At 36.9% G+C, this 23,350-nt stretch overlaps 1 protein-coding gene and 1 non-coding gene across 2 annotated transcripts; one reads left to right on the top strand and one right to left on the bottom strand.

The window, feature by feature from the left end:
• Positions 1-333: 333 nt before the first annotated feature.
• LOC130949866 (mitochondrial arginine transporter BAC2-like) lies at positions 334-1,266 on the bottom strand. The gene has a single exon (XM_057878477.1). It carries the CDS (start codon positions 1,264-1,266, stop codon positions 334-336), a length of 933 nt encoding a protein of 310 aa, XP_057734460.1.
• A 21,050-nt stretch (positions 1,267-22,316) lies between these two features.
• Positions 22,317-22,424, top strand: LOC130953062 (small nucleolar RNA R71). The gene has a single exon (XR_009075236.1). It is a non-coding gene; the product is annotated as a small nucleolar RNA R71 (small nucleolar RNA).
• The last annotated feature ends 926 nt before the right edge of the window (positions 22,425-23,350 follow it).

The raw sequence follows: 23,350 nt of genomic DNA, 5'->3' as shown, positions 1-23,350 counted from the left end.
AAATTTCATGTACAAGGTAAAAATTAATCTATTCTTACTTTATTAATTATTAATTATTCTCACTTGAGCTAATTGAGAGAAATATATACTTATATGGCTTAGAATGTGAAGAGTCTTTTTCCCCTTCACCTTAGGTAAAGTAATAATTATCAAATAAAATAAACATTTTAGAGATTACAAGTGGTAATGGTTTCAATATCTAACCTACAAATTTTTTAGGGCAAGCAGATATGCATTTTTTTAATTATAGTACACGTGTTACTCTAATAATGATGATTGTACCATTCTTATATCTCCCAGAAAAAATAAAAGGAGAAGATTCAATTCATTCTCCTAAATAGTTTTCTGCACTTGAATAATTTCATTATTAAATAATAGCCTCAATGTGATCTCATAAGCTGTAAAAACAACACCATGTACCACAAAAGCTCTAGCAACTGTAGTTCCTAATCCGCGCCATAAAATTCCATACCCTTCTTCCTTAATACTCTTTCTAAGGCAATCAACAGTGCCATTGTATTTCAAAGAATCAGGTGTTTGAGCTTGTAACTTTGTCTTTGCAACATCAAAAGGGTAGCAAACAATCCAACTTGCTACACCAGCTAATCCACCTGCCATCAACATAGTACAGAGGCTTTCTTGACCACTTTTTCTACAACCTGGGTGAAGTTGTTCCTTCATATATTCATATGTCCAAAAATAAACACCATGTGAAGGTCCATCTCTTATAACAGTGATGCCCAGTCCTCTGTATATTCCTTTTAGTCCCTCTTTTCTCCATACATTCTTGACAACAATTATAGGACCTTTATGTGGTTGTTCTATCAAGTGTTTTTCATTGCGATGAAGCTGCAGGCGAATTTTGACCAACTCTATTGGGGAAATAATTAGGCTCTGGAGGACACCTGTGCCAACTCCTCCTAATGCTACACCCTTGAAGGAAGGAGGGTCATTAGGAGAAACAGATTTGCCAAATACTCTTGAGAGAATTGCATTAGTTTGAAAAACCATAGCATTTTGAAATGTAACAGAGGCCAAAGGTGCACCCATGCCACGATAGAGAGAAGCAGGTCCTTCCTTAGCCAAAGCATTTCTAAGAATGGTGAATGCTGATGATGAGCCATGGCCACCGGTGTTTAAGACCTGTTGCCTTATTCGCACTGTGTCTAATGGATGACCAGATACTATCCCAGCAATTCCTCCAAATCCTCCTGCTACAAACTCCCTTCCCCAACTTGCTGCATGAAATTCTGCCCAAAGATCCATTTTCTTCTTTCCTGTGTTTAAATTATGCTCTACAAAATGTTGAAAAAGGTCCCACCTATTCAGGTTTGCTACAATGCTTTGTTTTTTCCAAAGCTTGATTTTTTTTCTGATTAACAAACCCAAGAGAAACAAAATTGATTGAAAATTAAAAGTTTCTACAATTCATATCATTTTTCTTTGTTAAATTATTTTACTTCCATTTTCTTGAATGTAAAAGGGCAAGGTTGAAAGATATTGAAGGGAGAATCCCCAAAACCAAACCTCTGTTCTTCGAAACTTGTTGCATGAACACACGTAAAAGTGTGTCCAACAACTCTTTTACTCAAAGAAAAACTTGAAAGAAAATAATCAAAAGAAAAATGAAAAAGAAAGACAAAAGAATGAAAGAGATAAAATTGAGTGATACCTAAAAGTACGTTAAGCCTAATTTTAGGCCACTTAAAATAACAAAAATTATTAGTTACTTATTATCCAAAGAACAAGAAAACGAAAGCCACTAGTTACTATTCTGTTGCCAAATTTAAAGTGTAAAGAAAAGGCTAATATTTTTTCTTTCATAAAAGGACTAAGACCTCTCGTACCAATACGTGGTTGACATGTAGAATGACATAATTAACTACTTTTCTTTTTTATTTATTTATTTTTTGACAAACGTAGAATTCATCCCATTTGTATCAATATGTGGTTGACTTGTGGAATGACTTAATTCACTTCTTTATTTATTTTTAAAAATATTTGATAATTAAAAAAATTAGGCAAAAATAATTATAACTTGTCTTATTTAGGATTTATTAATGCTAAATAAGATCAATTTTTGCTATTTTTTTATTTTTCTAACATTACCGATTTATTTTTTTGTTGTTGACAAATATAGAATTCATTTTATTTCATGACGAACAAAATTATAAATTGGACTACACATGTCATTAGTAATTAGCATTACGAGAGAGGGATAACCCAAAAGCAAAATATGTGATGAAAATGCTGAAGGAACAAAAATATAATACATCAATAAAAAATAAAAAATAATAAAACAGAAGGAGATAAGAGCTAATTAAATGGATGAAACATGAGAAGAAACATAAAAGTCCTTGATAAGTCTTGCTGTCTTTTATAAAATCATATCATGTATGTTTAATAACTAACGATAGGATAGAATATGAAATGATATTGAAAAATTATTTATGTTTATATATATATATATATATATATATATGAGAAGATTTTAAATTTAGACTAGTCATTTGATTAAATGAAGGAGAAGCTTAGTGGTTTAATTGATCTATCAAAGATTTAAAAGGAGATTAAGGCTGTTGTAAAATAACTAAATAAATAAATAAAAAAGATATAATATAAAATAAAGAAGTATTGATAGAAGACTTTAACATTAATATAATTAGCTTAATAATGATTTGTATATATATATAAAGATAGAAAAGAGTATAAAAAGTAAAGAGAGAGAGAATTACATAAATATATATATAAAGATAGACAGAAGTATTAAAAGTAAAAAGAGAGAAAATTGCATTTGTTTATAGTAAGAGAAAGAGAGAGAATATTTTTATATTGCTTCTGTATGTAAGAAAGAAAGGAGAGAGTATTTGTTTATTATTGTTGTGTTGCTGTACGTCAATTCTCTCATACCTCACTACTTATAGAGGTAAAGTATGGACATTTTCAAATTTTATTTAATTTCAATTTGTCTTGGGGGCTTCATTTCTTCATAGGAAAAATCAGCCGCCCATAATGGTCATCCACATTTTTGAACTTATCACAACACTCCCCCTTGGATGACCATTTAGGAATATGCCTCATTAAAACCTTACTAAAGAAAAGCCAGTGGGAAAAAACTTTAGTGAAGGAAAAAGAGTACAATATCCTTTGTGATGGGGACTGCCTCATTAAAAACCTTGTCAAGAAAAACCCAATGGGAAAAAAAACTTGACCAAGGAAAAAAGAGTACAGTTTCTCCCTCTTGCCGACATCATTTAATGTCTCGAAATCGGCGCATCCCAATCTCATGTACTAATCTTTCAAAGGAGGATTTTGAGAGTGACTTTGTGAATAAATCTGCCAGATTGTCACTTGAACGGATCTGTTGGACATCAATTGTCCCTTGATTTTGAAGGTCATGAGTGAAGAAGAATTTGGGAGAAATATGCTTTGTTCTATCACCTTTGATGTATCCACCCTTAAGTTGAGCAATGCATGCTGTATTATCTTCAAACAGGACAGTTGGAGCTATCTTATGATCAATCAGTCCACATGATGACAGAATATATTGAATCAAACTCCTGAGCCAAAAACACTCGCGACTAGCTTCATGTATCGCAAGTATTTTAGCATGATTAGAGGAGGTTGCAGTAATCGTCTGTTTCGTGGACCTCCATGATATAGCTGTTCCACCATATGTAAACAAATATCCTGTTTGAGATCTCCCTTTATGCGGATCAGACAAGTATCCGGCATCTGCATAGCCAACTAGTTGTGACTTGGATCCATAGGGATAAAACAATCCCATATCAACCGTCCCACGAAGATATCGAAAGACTTGTTTGATTCCACTCCAATGTCTTCTGGTTGGAGAGGAACTATATCTTGCTAGTAAATTCACAGCAAATGATATATCGGGTCGCGTATTATTAGCAAGATACATTAGCGCTCCAATGGCACTAAGATATGGTACTTCAGGACCAAGGATATCTTCATTTTCTTCTTTAGGACGGAATTGATCCTTTTCCACATCCAAAGATCGTACGATCATTGGGGTACTTAATGGATGTGACTTATCCATATAAAATCTTTTCAATATCTTTTCTGTGTATGTTGTTTGATGAATAAAGATCCCACTTTTTATATGCTCGATCTGCAGGCCAAGACAAAACTTAGTCTTTCCAAGATCTTTCATCTCAAACTCTTCTTTTAGAGTTTTTATAATTGTTGGAATCTCTTCAGGAATCCCAATGATATTTAAATCATCAACGTACACAGCAATTATAATGAACCCAGATGTAGTTTTCTTTATGAAAACACATGGGCATATATCATCATTCTTGAATCCGTTTTTGGCCAGATACTCAGTAAGACGATTATACCACATTCGTCCAGATTGCTTTATACCATATAAAGATCTTTGCAATTTGACTGAGTATAACCCTTGCGAATATTCATTGGATGGTTTAGATATCTTTAGTCCTTCAGGGACTTTCATATAGATATCCCGATCTAATGAGCCGTACAAATAGAATGTTACCACATCCATTAAATGCATATGCAGTTTATGATATGCAGATAAACTGACCAAATAACGCAATGTTATCGCATCCACTACAGGGGAATACGTTTCTTCATAATCTATACCGGACCTTTGTGAAAAACCTTGTGTCATAAGTCGGGCTTTATAGCGCACAACTTCATTTTTTTCATTTCGTTTTCTCACAAATACCCACTTATATCCAACAGATTTTACATCTTCAGGTGTATGGACTACAGGTCCGAAGACTTCACGTTTTGCAAATGAGTCTAATTCAGCCTTCATGGCTTCTTTCTATTTTGGCCAATCATTCCTTTGTCGACATTCTTCAACTGATCTTGGCTCAAGATCCTTACTTTCATGCATGATATTTAATGCCACATTATATGCAAATATTTCATTGATAATTGTCTTATTTCGGTCCCATTTCTCTCCTGTAAAGACATAATTTATCGAGATCTCGTCATTTTCACTATTTTCAGGTACCTGAATGTCTTCTGGCATTATATCATGATTTTGGACAATTACAGGTGTCTCTACTATGTCTTTTTCAACAGGAATATTATTTACCTCTTTTCTCTTTCGAGAATTTTTGTCTTTGGAACCGACAGGCCTACCACGCTTCTGGCGTGAATTTGCTTCAGTGGCTACTTGTCCTACTGGGACATCAATTCGAATTGGAGCATTTTTCGCTGGTATATAAGATTTGGTTATCCTCTTTGTATCGAAAAATGCATCAGGCAATTCATTTGCTATTCTTTGCAAATGTATAATCTTTTGAACTTCTAGTTCACATTGCCCTGATCGAGGATCTAAATGCATCAACGATGATGCATTCCAATTAAGTTCCTTTTCAGCAAGCTTCTTCTCTCCCCCTAATGTTGGAAATTTTGATTCATCAAAATGACAATCCGCAAACCGGGCTTTAAATACATCTCCAGTTTGTATCTCAAGATACCTCACTATAGAGAGAGAATCATATCCAACATATATTCCTAATTTTCTTTGGGGTCCCATTTTGGTGCGATTAGGTGGTGCAATGGGAACATATATCGCACACCCAAATATTCTTAAATGGGAAACATTTGGCTGCTGGCCAAAAGCTAATTACATAGGAGAGAACTGATAGTAACTCGTTGGCCTCAAACGAATAAGTGCTGCGGCATGTAAAACAGCATGCCCCCAAACCGAAGTTGGAAGATTTGTTCTCATAAGTAAGGGTCTAGCAATTAATTGGAGGCATTTAATAAGTGATTCTGCTAATCCATTTTGTGTGTGAACATGAGCTACTGGATGTTCAACACTTATACCATTAGCCATACAATAAGTATCAAAAGCTTGGGAAGTAAATTCACCAGCATTATTAAGACGAATTGCTTTGATTGGATTTTCTGGAAATTGTACTTTTAATCGAATAATTTGAGCCAGTAATCTCATAAACGCCAGGTTGCGAGAAGATAATAAGCACACATGTGACCATCTTGAAGATGCGTCTATTAAGACCATAAAATATCTAAAAGATCCACATGGTGGATGAATAGGTCCACATATATCACCTTGAATCCTTTCTAGGAATTCAGGGGACTCAAATCCAATCTTTACTGGTGATGGCCTTAATATTAACTTTCCCTGATAACATGTAGCACAACAAAATTCACTAGTTTTAAAAATCTTCTGGTTCTTTAGTGAATGTCCATGAGAGTTTTCAATAATTCTCCTCATCATGGTTGTTCCCGGATGACCCAATCGGTCGTGCCAAGTTATGAACTCATTTGAGCTAGTAAACTTCTGGTTTACAATGACATGTGATTCAATTGCACTAATCTTGGTATAATACAACCCAGATGAAAGTGAGGGTAATTTTTCTAATATAACTTTCTTATTTGAATCATGAGTTGTGATACATAAATACTCATGATTTCCCTCATTCATCGTCTCAACATGATATCCATTTCGGCGAATATCTTTGAAACTCAACAAGTTTCTCAGAGACTTGGTAGATAATAGTGCATTATTTATTATAAATTTTGTTCCTCCAGGAAACAAAATTATAGCTCTTCTGGAGCCTTCTATCACATTGCCTGAGCCAATAATAGTATTAACATATTCCTCTTCTGGCACAAGATGGGTAAAATATATATCACTTTTGAGAATAGTGTGCGAACTTGCACTATCCGCAAGGTATACATCTTCATTACATATCCTTGCCATTCTCTTCAAAAACAAATAATAATAAAATAAGTAGTATGCACAGTTAAATTGAATACTTGATCAGAATTATTTTTCTAAGAAACACTGTACATAAAATAATGTCATATACTAAAATTTTATTTTAAAATTTGACACATTTAATAATTTCAAAATTCATAAACATTAATATTTCATTATTTATGTACATCCCACTTAAATACATAGAAAATAAAACTTAACAATAAGTTCTTTACATTATTTATTTACATAGATACTTCACAATCCCACATATTAAACTATTCCATCATTGATCAAATGACCAATATTTCCTTCAGAATCCTTAAAGAAATCAGATACATCATAATGAGTGGTGGAGTTCTCAGCATCATTTGAAACAAAATTTGTTTCCTTTCCTTTGTCGTCCTTTTTCAAAGATACCTGGTAAAGATCGACTAGGTGCCTTGGGGTACGACAGGTACGAGACCAATGACCCTTTCCACCACAACGGAAACACTTATCCTCTGTTGATTTATTCTGCCCGATATTCCTTTCTTTATCCCACTTCTGGTGAGATCCTCTCTTTTGAACATAATTCTTTTTCCTTCCATAATTCTTCTTATTATTAAAACCTTGCCATTTACCTCTTCTGGGGTAATTTGCCACATTTACTTCAGGAAACGGGGCAGCGCCAGCTGGGCGCGCTTCATGATTTTTCAATAACAACTCATTGTTGCGTTCAGTAACAAGAAGGCAAGAAATTAACTCAGAATATTTTTTAAACCCTTTCTCTCGATACTGCTACTGCAGGAGCACATTCGAGGCATGGAAGGTTGAGAAAGTTTTCTCCAACATATCATGGTCAGTTATTTTTTCTCCACACAATTTCATTCGTGAGGTGATTCGAAACATTGCAGAATTATATTCATTTATAGATTTAAAATCTTGTAAACGCAAATGCGTCCATTCATATCGGGCTTGAGGAAGTACCACCGTTTTCTAATGATTATACCTTTCTTCAAGGTCTTTCCAAAGATCTGCAGGATCTTTTAATGTGAGATATTCATTTTTCAATCCCTCGTCAAGATGACGACGAAGGAAAATCATGGCTTTGGCTTTATCCTTCTGGGATGCATTATTTTTAGCATTAATGGTATCTCCAAGATCCATTTAATCAAGATGAATTTCAGCATCTAGTATCCATGATAAATAATTGTTTCCAGATATATCAAGAGCATTGAATTCAAGATGAGAGAGTTTCAACATAATGAAAATTTTGTTACCTGAGTCTTCCTAAAATTTGATCAGAGTCTCGTGCTGAGGACGTGTTGTAAAATAACTAAATAAATAAATAAGAAAGATATAATATAAAATAAAGAAGTATCGATACAAGACTCTAACATTAATATAATTAGCTCAATAATGATTTGTATATATATAATAATATTATATGTTGTAATGTGTATATATATATAAAGATAGAAAAGAGTATAAAAAGTAAAGAGAGAGAGAATTGCATAAATATATATATAAAGATAGACAGAAGTATTAAAAGTAAAAAGAGAAAAAATTACATTTGTTTATAGTAAGAGAAAGAGAGAGAATATTTTTATATTGCTTCTGTATGTAAGAAAGAAAGGAGAGAGTATTTGTTTATTATTGTTGTGTTGCTGTACGTCAATTCTCTCATACCTCACTATTTATAGAGGTAAAGTATGGATATTTTCAAACTTTATTTAATTTCAATTTGTCTTGGGGGCTTCATTTCTTCATAGGGAAAATCAGCCGCCCATAATGGTCATTCACATTTTTGAACTTATCACAACAAAGACCAAATTATTTGGTCGTATTTAACTACTAAATTTGTCCCTGTTCTTTTTTTTTTTTGCCACTAGTCGTGTCTTAATTTCTAGTATGAAAAAATCAGAGAACTATAAATTTTATAACTTGTTATTTTAGAGTTAAGTACTTTCTTTTATTCTTAATATTTTGGGTTAAAATTAAAATCGTTTCTAATTTTTTTTATCAATTTTATCTTTAACATTAGAAATTATTTTAAAATCATATTTTTTAACTTCTTTTTTACTTTTTAGACTAATTTACGCCTACTAATAATAAAAATTAAAAATAAAAAGCAGAATAAGACTCTCCACAACTCCACATACTGCATCCACCATCTCTTACTCTCATCCACCAGCCATCTTCCACCTAAACCATTACTGCCTCCCTCTTTATGGTTACTGTTCTGAGGGTTACCTGAAACGTTGATTTTACGTCTGAATGTGAGGTTTAGACTCCTTCTAAAGCAGAGCATCTGACTCGTTCTTACTCGAGATACCGCCGTCCAAATTCTTCGTGAGGAGGTGGGGGTGGTGCCTGCAAGAGACTCCGATACTTAAGTTAGCAAGGGATTTAGGTAGGTTTTTAGTAGATTAGAACATAAAATATACCTAGGAGGTGTCAGCGTATTTATAGTAGGGCTCATAACTACCTTTGTTGAAGTAGTTCCACCTTTATTGATAAATAACCATTCCGTATATCTAGGGAGTTTGTTGGGATCTATCTTTCAGGGAAGATAGAGATAATTAGATAGATTTGCAGAGAGAGTTACTTTCTTGGACAAGTAGAGCTGAGCTCCCTTTGTTGCAGCCGACCTCTTCAAAGGGGTCGGGTATATGGCATAGGCCTCCTCTTTGGATTGGGCCTTCTGCCTTTATTGGGTCTGGCTTTCATAAATTTGGGCCAGGGTATGAATAGTGCCCCTGCTTAAGTCCGAGCTTTATATAAGGTCAGGTTCAAGCATTTCGTGGCTCCAGTCTCAACATCAGGTATGGTGCCTTCAAGAGATCGGGTACTCGACATGTTTTTAAAAATTTTTAAATTTTGAACATGCCTTTTTAAATGAGGGGAAAATGTTTCGCGGCAGTTCCTTTGAGATTCACGCATGTCTTTAATAGGGGGACAAAAGGACTATTTTGCTCCTTCTCCACGCTCTTCTTCTTCTTCTTTCTCCATTTTTGAAAAAAGCTTCTGTTGCTCTCTTCTTCGCAAAAATTCCCTTTCTTTGTTTGTTTCGTGATCATTTTTTGTTTTTTAATATTTTCTTTATCTTGATTTGTTTGAAAGAGCGTTTGGTGAAGAGGATCATTTGTGTCTTTACTGCTTGACGTGCCCCTTTCCTTATTCAAATTCTTCATCAAGGTTGGTACTATTGACTTTTGGCTTCTTTTTGCGTAACTTCTTGTTGGTATTTTTGAATCTATTTACATTGAGGCAACCTTTTAGGTAATAGTAGAGGTTCTTTATAATGTTGGTTTTGTTTTTATCTTTAAAACTTTTCTTTGAAAAATTTGTTGGCTGCTGCCGCTTTGTCTCCTAATGGAAAATTCCTTCAGAACTACCTTGTTGAAACTGCTTTTTGTTGTTTGTGGTGTGTTTAAACTATATTTCTGGAGTTTTGAGGGATTGTAGTCTTTTGTGACTTGTTGATTGTGTTCGTGTTGCCCCTAATGGTATCGCTGTTGTTAGCGCAGGAGAGATGCCATTTTTGCACTTTCTGCTTTTGAAAAATATGTTTTTCAAATTTGGGTTCTTTTGTTCGATTTCTTTTGCTGGTGCCCGAGCTCTTTAGTGACAATTCGTTTATTTTGTATTTGTAGGTGTAGCTTTTATGTCTTGATCTGTCATTCTCAGTATGTCGACAAAAATTTCCCCTAATCTTTTGGCTTTGGTAGATACTCCCGTCCTTTCCTCTGTTCTTGTAGTCGATAAAGAGTATGTTGATGTATTCCATAGGCATCATAGGATATGTGAAAATCGAAAAGATGAGCAGAATTACAAGTTAATGGAATCTGACCCTGAGGAGAGAGTGTCTTTCCCTCCTTTGGATAACTCGGATCGCCCCTTTTTCTATGCATATGATTGCTTCTTTACAAAGTTAGGTATTAGGCTTCTTTTTTCTGATTTTGAAACAAACATCTTTTGTTCTTGTAATGTTATTCCTTCCCAGCTTCACCTAAATTCTTGGGCTTTTCTGAAAATTCACCAGCTTTTGTATCAAGAGCTTGAGGTCCGACCTTCCTCAAGGTCTTCTTTCACCTTTTTGTTTTAACAAAACCCGGATCTTTTAAAGGGAATTCTTCTTGGTTTTTCTTTTGCGCTGTTCAGGGTAAAAAAGTTTTTTTCGATTTATGATGAATCCTTCCACGATTTTAAAAACTATTTCTTTAAAGTCCGAGCTGTAGATGGGGCCCGACCTTTCTATCTAGATGAAAACGATGAGCCTTGTTTTCCACTATATTGAGAGAAAAAACCAATAATAGCTAAGTGTTTGGCCTGGCCTGCAGCCTGGCCTATGTTTGGCCTGGCCTGGCCTGGCCTATTATAAAATAGGTACAGGCTCAGGTTCTTTTAAAAGCCTTAATACATTAATAGGCCAGGCCCAAGCTTACTAATTAGCCTTATAGGCCTGTCAGGCCTGCCTGGGCCTGTTAAAATATAATTAAATATATAAATAATTATTTATTATTAATAAAATTATGAGATATTTTAAATTTATTATATTTTATTATAAATATTTTTGTATATTTTAAATATGTTAAAAGTTTAAAATTTTTTATAAATATTAAATATATGACATATTACATATAACTATTTTTATTAAAAATAAATTTTTTAAATAATATTTTTATTTTTTTTAAAAAAAATTATCAGGCCTTTTAACAGGCTTCAGGCCAGGCCAGGCTGAATAACAGGCCAGGCCTAGTAATTTATAAAGAGCCTATAACAGGCTGCAAGCCAAGCTCAGGCCAATCAACTGTATGACAGGCCAGGCCTGTTAAAAGCAAAGCCTGGTCTGGCCTGGCCTGTTTCCACCCCTAAGTACAACGTAGATGCTTTAGATGATGTTGAAAAGTGTGTTGTAGACGTATTGGAAGAGTGCTTTGGCCGAGCTTCTCAAGATTTTTAGGGGATCCCAGTCAGCTTCCGTCTGAGCTAGGTAGATTTCTGACCTTTAGCTTTTGTAACCTCTCAGTAACTAATTGGCCTTTTATTTCTATTTTGTAGAGACCATGGCTCTGAAGTCGGCGGCAATGAAACGGCTACGCCAAACCAGGAAGACGGTTGTGGCTCGAGGTATTCAGGAAAAAGAAGCTGGGCTGCTTCTGCCCGATCTTCTCCAAAAAAGTCAAAATCGAGTCCTTCAACTCAAAAGAAAATTACTCCCACTCCCTTCGTTTGGATCATCCCACCAGATTCTCCTCCAGAGAGTGTGACCCTCCCTCTTTTCCTTCCTCTTCAGAGCTCCCTCCAAAAAGGCAAAAAATCATTGAAGAGGATAGCATCTACGATAAAGAATTTGACGGAATTACTTAGAGTGAAAGAAACATTCTCCTTCACAGCCGTATTAGTATGGATGATGCGGCTATTTAAAATCATCTTTGTAACACCCTAATTACCCTAAGCCTTACCTTATGCCGTAAAACAAAGGTTAATTAAAGGTCATGACAATTCTAAGGATTATACATTAATATATATAGAAAGAAATAATAATTCTAGAAGCCCGATGAAGAAATAAGCTCAAAAACAAAGTTTTAAAAGCACAAAATATTCACACGAAGCCACAAACTTAAGGCACAGGATATAGATACAAGATAAAAAATCATAAATAGATATATGGGTATAATAGTCATAAGGAACTAGCCTCAGCCCGCATAGTTTAGGCCAACTAGTTACATACAGACATACAGAGCTTTGAAAGTAAAACCAGCATATACAATATATCTCTCAAAGTAAGCCTCTAAGGCAAATATAAAAACAAAAGTGAGAGTACTAAACAAAAGAAATCAAAAGGCTCCAAAAGATAATCAAGATCCTCTGCTCTGTCACAATCTCGCAACTTACCGAGATGGGTTACGCCCTACATCTGAAAAACAATAACAAAGTATGGAATGAGAACCAGAGGTTTTCAGTATGATAACAATGCCTAGTAATGTAAGATATAAGACTCCAGGACACCAGAGGCAATCCTAGAACTTCATATCAATCATAAATATTCAAGCTTAAAGCATACTAAAGTTTAAAACCATCACTTTAAAGCCATAATGAAAGTAAGGGTAATCGAACTTAAGGAATTTCTAATCTAACATTCACACCGTTGTCCCACAGCCTTCACCAGCGTATCCTCCATGCAATTCCATCGCCACCACTTTTCGAACCTCCTCAATCCCAGCAGAAAACACAAGTAATAGCAATGCAAGTAAAACACGAGTATAATCATGTATATTGAGAAATTCAAGAAGAAAATAATCATGTTATACAATTAGGCAAACAATGCAAGTCGGCAAAGCAAACAAACAAATAAAATATGCATATGATTAATGCATGTCCTATTTGGCTGTGATATCTCATCATCGGTTCAACTGCCAACCCGACATATCCCCATGGAGATGTCACCTTTTGGTCACGGATATAAGTGGGATCCTCCCACAGATATAGTGTCGGACACACTACCCACGGATATAGTGCCGGACACACTCTTGTGATCCGAAAGGATGCGAGCAGGATACTCTGCCACAGATCTCATATCTCAACGTAAGCAGGACTAACCACCGCTCTTATGCCGCCGCGACTTCGACAGGCAGGATTAACCTATCGTCCCTGCCAAGTGCATAACGTCTTAACAATATCAGTATAATACCATACATATCATATCTCATTCAGTGATCACTTTCAACATTCAATAATTCATCATTTCTCGTCAAGTCCCATACTCGTCATAACCATCATCGATCTATAATTCCACAGCTCATAACATTTATCATCATTACAGTACTCTACCATCTCACTTAACTAATCCATCCTCGTAACTCTAAAAACCTAAGTCTCCGTCTTCTAAAGTTTTTATCAGAAAATATCTAATTAAACTCACTTAGAACCTTTTCTATGTTTTAAAGCCTAAAAACAAGCTAAGGAAACCTAGATAAGCGTTACGAAAGTTTACAAGCTTGCTGGGAAGGTAAAACAGTTAAAAACAAGATTTTTTTATTGAAAAATAGGGTAATGTGCTTACACATAGGATTTTGCGTATGCACTCCCAAAAGAGTTTTCCCAAAGTGTGCATACGCATAGAGGTGTGCGTACGCACATAAGGTAAAATTTTCCGTTTTGTGTGCATGCATGGATACGTGCGAACACCCTCAACAGAAGGCACTTCCCAGCGTGTGCATACGCACGATGTTGTGTGTACACACAACCTTCAAATTTCGCAGGGTGTGTGTACGCACTAGAGTGTGCGAACGCTCTCAACAGTAGGCATGTCCCTATGTGTGTGTGCGTACGCACATTTTAAAAATTTTACAGGGTGTGCATGCACACAAAGGTATCCATACGCATAAGTAAAAACATGGCCCCTGCTCAGACAATGCACACACAAACCAGAACTCACAATTTCTGCAACATCACAGAAATAAGATTTTTGACACCAACTTCCACTGATCATATCTTTTTCTACAAAATTCTGATTTTCACGAAATATATACCGTTTTAAAGCCATTTGAATTATATTTAATTTGATACAAAATTTATTCAATTTCAAAAATCGTAGCTCAAGATATGATCCATCAAAATTCGCCAAAACTGGTTTTTACCAAAAGTTCACTAGGTTCTCAAACCTTCAAAATTCACAATCAAAACCAATTATCCTACAATCAAAACAGTTCCAATGGACCTAAATGATGTTCTTATATCTCTCAAATCATTCTTCAACCTATCCATACATATTTTCACCATTTCCACTCAAAATTCCTACTTTCACACCTTCATATTTTCAATAACTAACAAACTTAACCTGAATTAAAAAATTCTCAACATTCATCAGCATCCACAAGCATCCAAACCCAATATCACTACTCAATATTGTCATTATTCAACTTCAATCTCAATAATCAACAACAATATCACAATTTCTTTAAATCATCACAAGCATCAATAATCATAATGCACTATCAACAATTCAAACCTATCCTATGGTCCACTAGCCTAAGTGTCCAGAAATATTACATATTACATAGACAAAAATGAAACCATACCTTGGCCGATTTCCAATATGTGTTATACACCAAATTGAGTCCAATTCAAGCTTCCAAATCACCAATAAATCACCAACCAAATCCAACAAGTATCAACAATCAATTTCGGGAGCAAAACCCAATAGCAACCAAGTGCTAAAGTATACTTAAACACCCAAAATTACAAAAAATCTCTCAAAAACCAAACCTAAAATTTCGAAATTCTTAGAACAGCATAATGGAGTGAAATTTGAAGTCTTACCAACAAAGGTTAGATAGAACTAACGGGCTTGGCAAGAGCTTCACGTAGCCGCCGACGGCACATGAATCAGCGCATCGTAGCTCAAGATATGGTTGAATGAAGTTGGATGTGAATTGTGTTTTCTCTCTTCCCTTCCCTCTTCTTTCTTAGCTGCTAGCGTTTCAAGTGTGTTATGAGCTGAACTGAGTTCATTTACACACTTATATATGTTGGGCTTGGACCCAACTTGGGTCCGGTCCAACTTATTAGCGTTTTAGGCTCGTTTGGCCCAACTTTGGGCTAAACCTTTAAAATTAGTGCCCGATTTTCAACTTTAATTAATTTTATGAGTTTTCCTACAGTTCTTATTGTCCTCGCATAGTACCAGACAAATTTAAGCCGGTACTGCTGGTTAATTTATTGGTACGCATTTTTACACCGTTATTCACAGAAAATTATATTTTTCAACTCAGAAAAAATCTACTGAGTCCAAAAATCACATTTAAATTTTCTAATTAACATTTTAAATTTTTGGATCCTATTTTGGACAATTAATTTAATTTAATTTAATTAGTCGCGGTTAATTAGGCTCTAACACATGACCTACATCCGATGTGTAATTACAGAGTTGTGACACGTGGAATACGTCATGTAAGTTAGACAAACGCGGCGGCAAAGCTACTTGACATGCCACCGACCCGATTCGCCTAAAAAATTCAAACGGTCCTATATACCTCGGATTCAACTTCTTCGTCTTAATCGCCCTTCCAATCCCAGTTGTAGGAGTAACCTTTAAAATACATGCTCGCCCACTTCAAATTCCAACAGTTTTCTTCTTTGATCCGCATAACTTTTTGTCGACTCTATGTAGTTAAAATCCTAGCTCGAATCTTTTTAATCTTCTCAGTAGTCTCTGCTACCAAATCTGGCCTTAACACACTTGCTTCACCAGCCTCATACTAACAAAGTGGAGATTGGCACTTTCGTCCATACAAAGCCTCATACGGAGCCATCCCAATGCTCGCATGAAAGCTGTTGTTGTTGGTGCACGAAATTGTGATCACTACTTTTCACAACTCAAATAATCCCTAGTAATGGCCCCAAAGACTTGGTGCTCAATACCATGGCATAAACACAACTTCGCACAACTAACCAGCAAGTGCACTGGGTCGTCCAAGTAATAAACCTTACGCGAGTAAGGGTCGATCCCACGGAGATTGTTGGTATGAAGCAAGCTATGGTCACCTTGTAAATCTTAGTCAGGCAGACTCAAATGGTTATGGATGATATATGAATAAAACATAAAGATAAAGATAGAGATACTTATGTAATTCATTGGTGAGAACTTCAGATAAGCGAATGGAGATGCTTTGTCCCTTCCGTCTCTCTACTTTCCTACTGTCTTCATCCAATCCTTCTTACTCCTTTCCATGGCAAGTTGTATGTTGGGCATCACCGTTGTCAATGGCTACAGTCCCGTCCTCTCAGTGGAAATGTTCAACGCACCCTGTCACGGCACGGCTATCCAGCTGTCGGTTCTCGATCATGTCGGAATAGAATCCAGTGATTCTTTTGCGTCTGTCACTAACGCCCCACAATCGCGAGTTTGAAGCTCGTCATAGTCATTCAATCATTGAATCCTACTCAGAATACCACAGACAAGGTTTAGACCTTCCGGATTCTCTTGAATGCAGTCATCAATTCTAGCTTATACCACGAAGATTCCGGTTAAAGAACCCAAGAGATATCTACCCAATCTAAGGTAGAACGGAGGTGATTGACGGTCACACGTTCATAGGTGAGAATGATGATGAGTGTCACGGATCATCACATTCATCAAGTTGAAGAACAAGTGATATCTTGGAACAAGAACAAGCTGAATTGAATAGAAGAACAATAGTAATTGCATTAATACTCGAGGTACAGCAGAGCTCCACACCTTAATCTATGGTGTGTAGAAACTCCACCGTTGAAAATACATAAGAACAAGGTCTAGGCATGGCCGAATGGCCAGCCTCCCAATGATCTAAGATAGCATAAAACTACTCAAAGATAGCTACCAAGATATCTAAATACAATAGCAAAAGGTCCTATTTATAGGGAACTAATAGCTTAAGAATTACAAAGGTGAGTAAATGACATAAAAATCCACTTCCGGGCCCACTTGGTGTGTGCTTGGGCTGAGCATTGAAGCATTTTCGTGTAGAGTCTCTTCTTGGAGTTAAACGCCAGCTTTTGTGCCAGTTTGGGCGTTTAACTCCCATTCTTGTGCCAGTTCCAGCGTTTAACGCCGGGCAGTTTTGAGCTGATTTGGAACGCCGGTTTGGGCCATCAAATCTTGGGAAAAGTATGGACTATTATACATTGCTGGAAAGCCCAGGATGTCTAATTTCCAACGCCGTTGAGAGCGCGCCAATTGGGCTTCTGTAGCTCCAGAAAATCCATTTCGAGTGCAGGGAGGTCAGAATCCAACAGCATCTGCAGTCCTTTTCAGTCTCTGAATCAGATTTTTGCTCAGGTCCCTCAATTTCAGCCAGAAAATACCTGAAATCACAGAAAAACACACAAACTCATAGAAAAGTCCAGAAAAGTGAATTTTAACTAAAAACTAATAAAAATATACTAAAAACTAACTAAAACATACTAAAAACATACTAAAAACAATGCCAAAAAGCGTACAAATTATCCGCTCATCACAACACCAAACTTAAATTGTTGCTTGTCCTCAAGCAACTGAAAATCAAATAAGATAAAAAGAAGAGAATATGCAATGAATTCCAAAAACATCTATGAAGATCAGTATTAATTAGATGAGCAGGGCTTTTAGCTTTTTGCCTCTGAACAATTTTGGCATCTCACTCTATCCTTTGAAATTCAGAATGATTGGCTTCTTTAGGAACTCAGAATCCAGATAGTGTTATTGATTCTCCTAGTTAAGTATGATGATTCTTGAACACAGCTACTTTATGAGTCTTGGCCGTGGCCCAAAGCACTCTGTCTTCCAGTATTACCACCGGATACATACATGCCACAGACACATAATTGGGTGAACCTTTTCAGATTGTGACTCAGCTTTGCTAGAGTCCCCAATTAGAGGTGTCCAGGGTTCTTAAGCACACTCTTTTTGCCTTGGATCACAACTTTATTTCTTTCTTTTTCTTTCTTTTTCTCTTTCTCCTTTTTTTTCGTTTTTTTTCTTTTTTTTTGTATTCACTGCTTTTTCTTGCTTCAAGAATCATTTTTATGATTTTTTAGATCCTCAGTAACATGTCTCCTTTTTCATCATTCTTTCAAGAGCCAACATTCATGAACCACAAATTCAAAAGACATATGCACTGTTTAAGCATACATTCAGAAAACAAAAGTATTGCCACCACATCAAAATAATTAATCTGTTATAAAATCTGAAATTCATGCAATTCTTCTCTTTTTCAATTAAGAACATTTTTCATTTAAGAGAGGTGATAGATTCATAGGACATTCATAACTTTAAGGCATAGACACTAAGATACTAATGATCACAAGACACAAACATAGATAAACATAAGCATAAAATTTTTGAAAAACAGAAAAATAAAGAACAAGGAGATTAAAGAACGGGTCCACCTTAGTGATGGCGGCTTGTTCTTCCTCTTGAAGATCTTATGGAGTGCTTGGGCTCCTCAATGTCTCTTCCTTGTCTTTGTTGCTCCTCTCTCATGATTCTTTGATCTTCTCTAATTTCATGGAGGAGGATGGAATGTTCTTGGTGCTCCACCCTTAGTTGTCCCATGTTGGAACTCAATTCTCCTAGGGAGGTGTTGATTTGCTCCCAATAGTTTTGTGGAGGAAAGTGCATCCCTTGAGGCATCTCAGGGATTTCATGATGAGTGGGATCTCTTGTTTGCTCCATCCTTTTCTTAGTGATGGGCTTGTCCTCATCAATGAGGATGTCTCCTTCTATGTCCACTCCAACTGAATAACAGAGGTGACAAATGAGATGAGGAAAGGCTAACCTTGCCAAGGTAGAGAACTTGTCCGCCACCTTATAAAGTTCTTGGGCTATAACCTCATGAACTTCCACTTCCTCTCCAATCATGATACTATGAATCATGATGGCCCGGTCTAGAGTAACTTCGGACCGATTGCTAGTAGGAATGATTGAGCATTGGATAAACTCCAACCATCCCCTAGCCACGGGCTTGAGGTCATGCCTTCTCAATTAAACCGGCTTTCCTCTTGAATCTCTCTTCCATTGGGCGCCCTCTTCCCAAATGACTGTGAGGACTTGGTCCAACCTTTGATCAAAGTTGACCCTTCTAGTGTAAGGGTGTTCATCTCCTTGCATCATGGGCAAGTTGAATGCCAACCTTACATTTTCCGGACTAAAATCTAAGTATTTGCCCCGAACCATTGTAAGCCAATTCTTTGGGTCCGGGTTCACACTTTGATCATGATTCTTGGTGATCCATGCATTGGCATAGAACTCTTGAACCATTAAGATTCCGACTTGTTAAATGGGGTTGGTAAGAACTTTCCAACCTCTTCTTCTAATCTCATGTCGGATCTCCGGATATTCACTCTTTTTGAGTTTGAAAGGGACTTCGGGGATCACTTTCTTCAAGGCCACAACTTCATAGAAGTGGTTTTGATGCACCCTTGAGATGAATCTCTCCATCTCTCATGACTCGGAGGTGGAAGCTTTTGCCTTCCCTTTCCTCTTTCTAGAGGTTTCTCCGGCCTTGGATGCCATAAATGGTTATGGAAAAACAAAAAGTAATACTTTTACCACACCAAACTTAAAAGGTTCGCTCGTCCTCGAGCAAAAGAAGAAAGAAGAGAGTAGAAGAAGAAGAGATGAAGGAGAGGGAGATGGCTTTGTGGTTCGGCCAATAAGGGGGAGAAGTAGTATTTAGGGTGTGTGAAAATGAAGGAGTGAAGATGGGTTTATATAGGGGTGGAAGAGAGGGGTAGGGTTCGGCCATTATGGGTGGGTTTTGGAGGGAAAGTGGTTTGAATTTGAATGGTGAGGTAGGTGGGGTTTTATGAAGAATGGATGTGAGTGGTGAAGAGAAAGATGGGATTTGATAGTTGAGGAGTTTTTGGGGAAGAGTGGTTGAGGTGATTGGTGAATGGGTGAAGAAGAGAGAGGGTGGTGGGGTAGGTGGAGATCCTGTGGGGTCCACAGATCCTGAGGTGTCAAGGAAAATTCAACCCTGCACCAAGTGGCGTGCAAAAATGCACCCTTTGCCAATTCTGGCGTTAAACGCCGGGCTGGTGCCCATTTCTGGCATTTAACGCCAGCTTCTTGCCCTTTTCTGGCGTTTAACGCCAGTCTGGTGCCCCTTTCTGGCGTTAAACGCCCAGAATGGTGCCAGACTGGGCGTTAAACGCCCATTTGCTAGCTTCACTGGCGTTTAAACGCCAGCAAGTTCTCCTCCAGGGTGTGCCATTTTTCTTTCTGTTTTTCATTCTGTTTTTGCTTTTTCAATTAACTTTCCATGATCATCAACCTACAAAAAACATAAAATAACAAAGAAAAATAGATAAAATATAACATTGGGTTGCCTCCCAACAAGCGCTTCTTTAATGTCAGTAGCTTGACAGAGGGCTCTCATGGAGCCTCACAGATACTCAGAGCAATATTGGAACCTCCCAACACCAAACTTAGAGTTTGAATGTGGGGGTTCAACACCAAACTTAGAGTTTGGTTGTGGCCTCCCAACACCAAACTTAGAGTTTGACTGTGGGGGCTCTGTTTGACTCTGTTTTGAGAGAAACTCTTCATGCTTCCTCTCCATGGTGATAGAGGGATATCCTTGAGCCTTAAACACAAAGGATTCTTCATTCACTTGAATGATCAATTCACCTCTATCAACATCAATCACAGCCTTTGCTGTGGCTAGGAAGGGTCTGCCAAGGATGATGGATTCATCCATGCACTTCCCAGTCTCTAGGACTATGAAATCAGCAGGGATGTAATGGTCTTCAATCTTCACCAAAACATCCTCTACAAGTCCATAAGCTTGTTTTCTTGAGTTGTCTTCCATCTCTAGTGAGATTCTTGCAGCTTGTACCTCAAAGATCCCTAGCTTCTCCATTACAGAGAGAGGCATGAGGTTTACACTTGACCCTAAGTCACACAGAGCCTTCTTGAAGGTCATGGTGCCTATGGTACAAGGTATTGAAAACTTCCCAGGATCTTGTCTCTTTTGAGGTAATTTCTGCCTAGACAAGTCATCCAGTTCTTTGGTGAGCAAAGGTGATTCATCCTCCCAAGTCTCATTACCAAATAACTTGTCATTTAGCTTCATGATTGCTCCAAGGTATTTAGCAACTTGCTCTTCAGTGACATACTCATCCTCTTCAGAGGAAGAATACTCATCAGAGCTCATGAATGGCAGAAGTAAATCAAATGGAATCTCTATGGTCTCAGTGTGAGCCTCAGATTCCCATGGTTCCTCATTAGGAAACTCATCGGAGGCCAGTGGACGTCCATTGAGGTCTTCCTCAGTGGCATTCACTGCCTCTTCCTCCTCTCCAAATTCGGCCATGTTAGTCATGTTAATGGCCTTGCATTCTCCTTTTGGATTTTCTTCTGTATTGCTTGGAAGAGTACTAGGAGGGATTCAGTAACTTTCTTGCTCAGCTGACCCACTTGTGCCTCCAAATTCCTAATGGAGGACCTTGTTTCAGTCATGAAACTTTGAGTGGTTTTGATTAGATCAAAGACCATGGTTGCTAAGTCAGAGTGGTTCTGCTTAGAATTCTCTGTCTGTTGCTGAGAAGATGATGGAAAAGGCTTGCCATTGCTAAACCTGTTTCTTCCACCATTGTTGTTGTTGAAACCCTGTTGAGGTCTCTGTTGATCCTTCCATGAGAGATTTGGATGATTTCTCCATAAAGAATTATAGGTGTTTCCATAGGGTTCTCCCATGTAATTCACCTCTTCCATTGAAGGGTTCTCAGGATCATAAGCTTCTTCTTCAGATGAAGCATCCTTAGTACTGCTTGGTGCATTTTGCATTCTAGACAGACTTTGAGAAATCAAATTGACTTGCTGAGTCAATATTTTGTTCTGAGCCAATATGGCATTCAGGGTATCAATCTCAAGAACTCATTTCTTCTGACTTGTCCCATTGTTCACAGGATTCCTTTCAGAAGTGTACATGAATTGATTATTTGCAACCATTTCAATTAGTTCTTGAGCTTCTGTAGGCGTCTTCTTCAGATGAAGAGATCTTCCAGCAGAGCGATCCAATGACATCTTGGATAGTTCAGAGAGACCATCATAGAAAATACCTATGATGCTCCATTCAGAAAGCATGTCAGAAGGACATTTTCTGATCAATTGTTTGTATCTTTCCCAAGCTTCATAGAGGGATTCACCTTCCTTCTGTCTGAAGGTTTGGACTTCCGCTTTAAGCTTACTCAATTTTTGAGGTGGAAAGAACTTTGCCAAGAAGGCATTGACTAGCTTTTCCCAAGAGTTCAGGCTGTCTTTAGGTTGTAAGTCCAACCATATTCTAGCTCTGTCTCTTACAGCAAAAGGGAATAGCATAAGTCTGTAGACCTCAGGGTCAACTCCATTAGTCTTGACAGTGTCACAGATTTGTAAGAACTCAACTAAAAACTGATGAGGATCTTCCAATGGAAGTCCATGGAACTTGCAATTCTGTTGCATTAGAGAAACTATTTGAGGCTTAAACTCAAAGTTGTTTGCTCCAATGGCGGGGATAGAGATGCTTCTCCCATAGAAGTCGGGAGTAGGTGCAGTAAAGTCACCCAGCACCTTCCTTGCATTGTTGGCATTGTTGTTGTTTTCGGCTGCCATGGGTTCTCCTTCTTTGAAGATATCTGTTAGGTCCTCTACAGAGAGTTGTGCCTTAGCTTCTCTTAGCTTTCGCTTCAAGGTCCTTTCAGGTTCAGGGTCAGCCTCAACAAGAATGCTTTTGTCTTTGCTCCTGCTCATATGAAAGAGAAGAGAACAAGAAAATGTGGAATCCTCTATGTCACAGTATAGAGATTCCTTGAGGTGTCAGAGGAAAAGAAAAATAGAAGGAAGAGGTAGAAGAATTTGAACTTAGTGAGATAGAGTTCGAATTGTGCATTGAGGAGGAGTGGTACTCCATAAATAGAAGGATGTGAGAAGAAGGGAAGAGATTTTTCGAAAATTAAGTAAAACATTTTAAAAAAAAAAACATTTTGAGAAAGATTTTGAAAAAGATGTGATTTAAAAGTTATGGTTTTAAAAAGATGTGATTGAGAAGATATGATTAGAAAAACAATTTAAAAAGATTTGATTTTAAAAATTAATGACTTGGCTAACAAGGAAAGATATGATTCAAACATTAA

This window comes from Arachis stenosperma, chromosome 9 (assembly GCF_014773155.1).
Source record: "Arachis stenosperma cultivar V10309 chromosome 9, arast.V10309.gnm1.PFL2, whole genome shotgun sequence".
Lineage (NCBI taxonomy): Eukaryota > Viridiplantae > Streptophyta > Magnoliopsida > Fabales > Fabaceae > Arachis > Arachis stenosperma.
Note: the sequence above shows the minus strand (reverse complement) of the source record. Positions and strands in the feature narration are given on the sequence as shown.

Excerpts from the sequence above, each read along its gene's own strand:
- LOC130949866 (XM_057878477.1), bottom strand. The coding sequence starts at position 1,266 with ATGGATCTTTGGGCAGAATTTCATGCAGCAAGTTGGGGAAGGGAGTTT.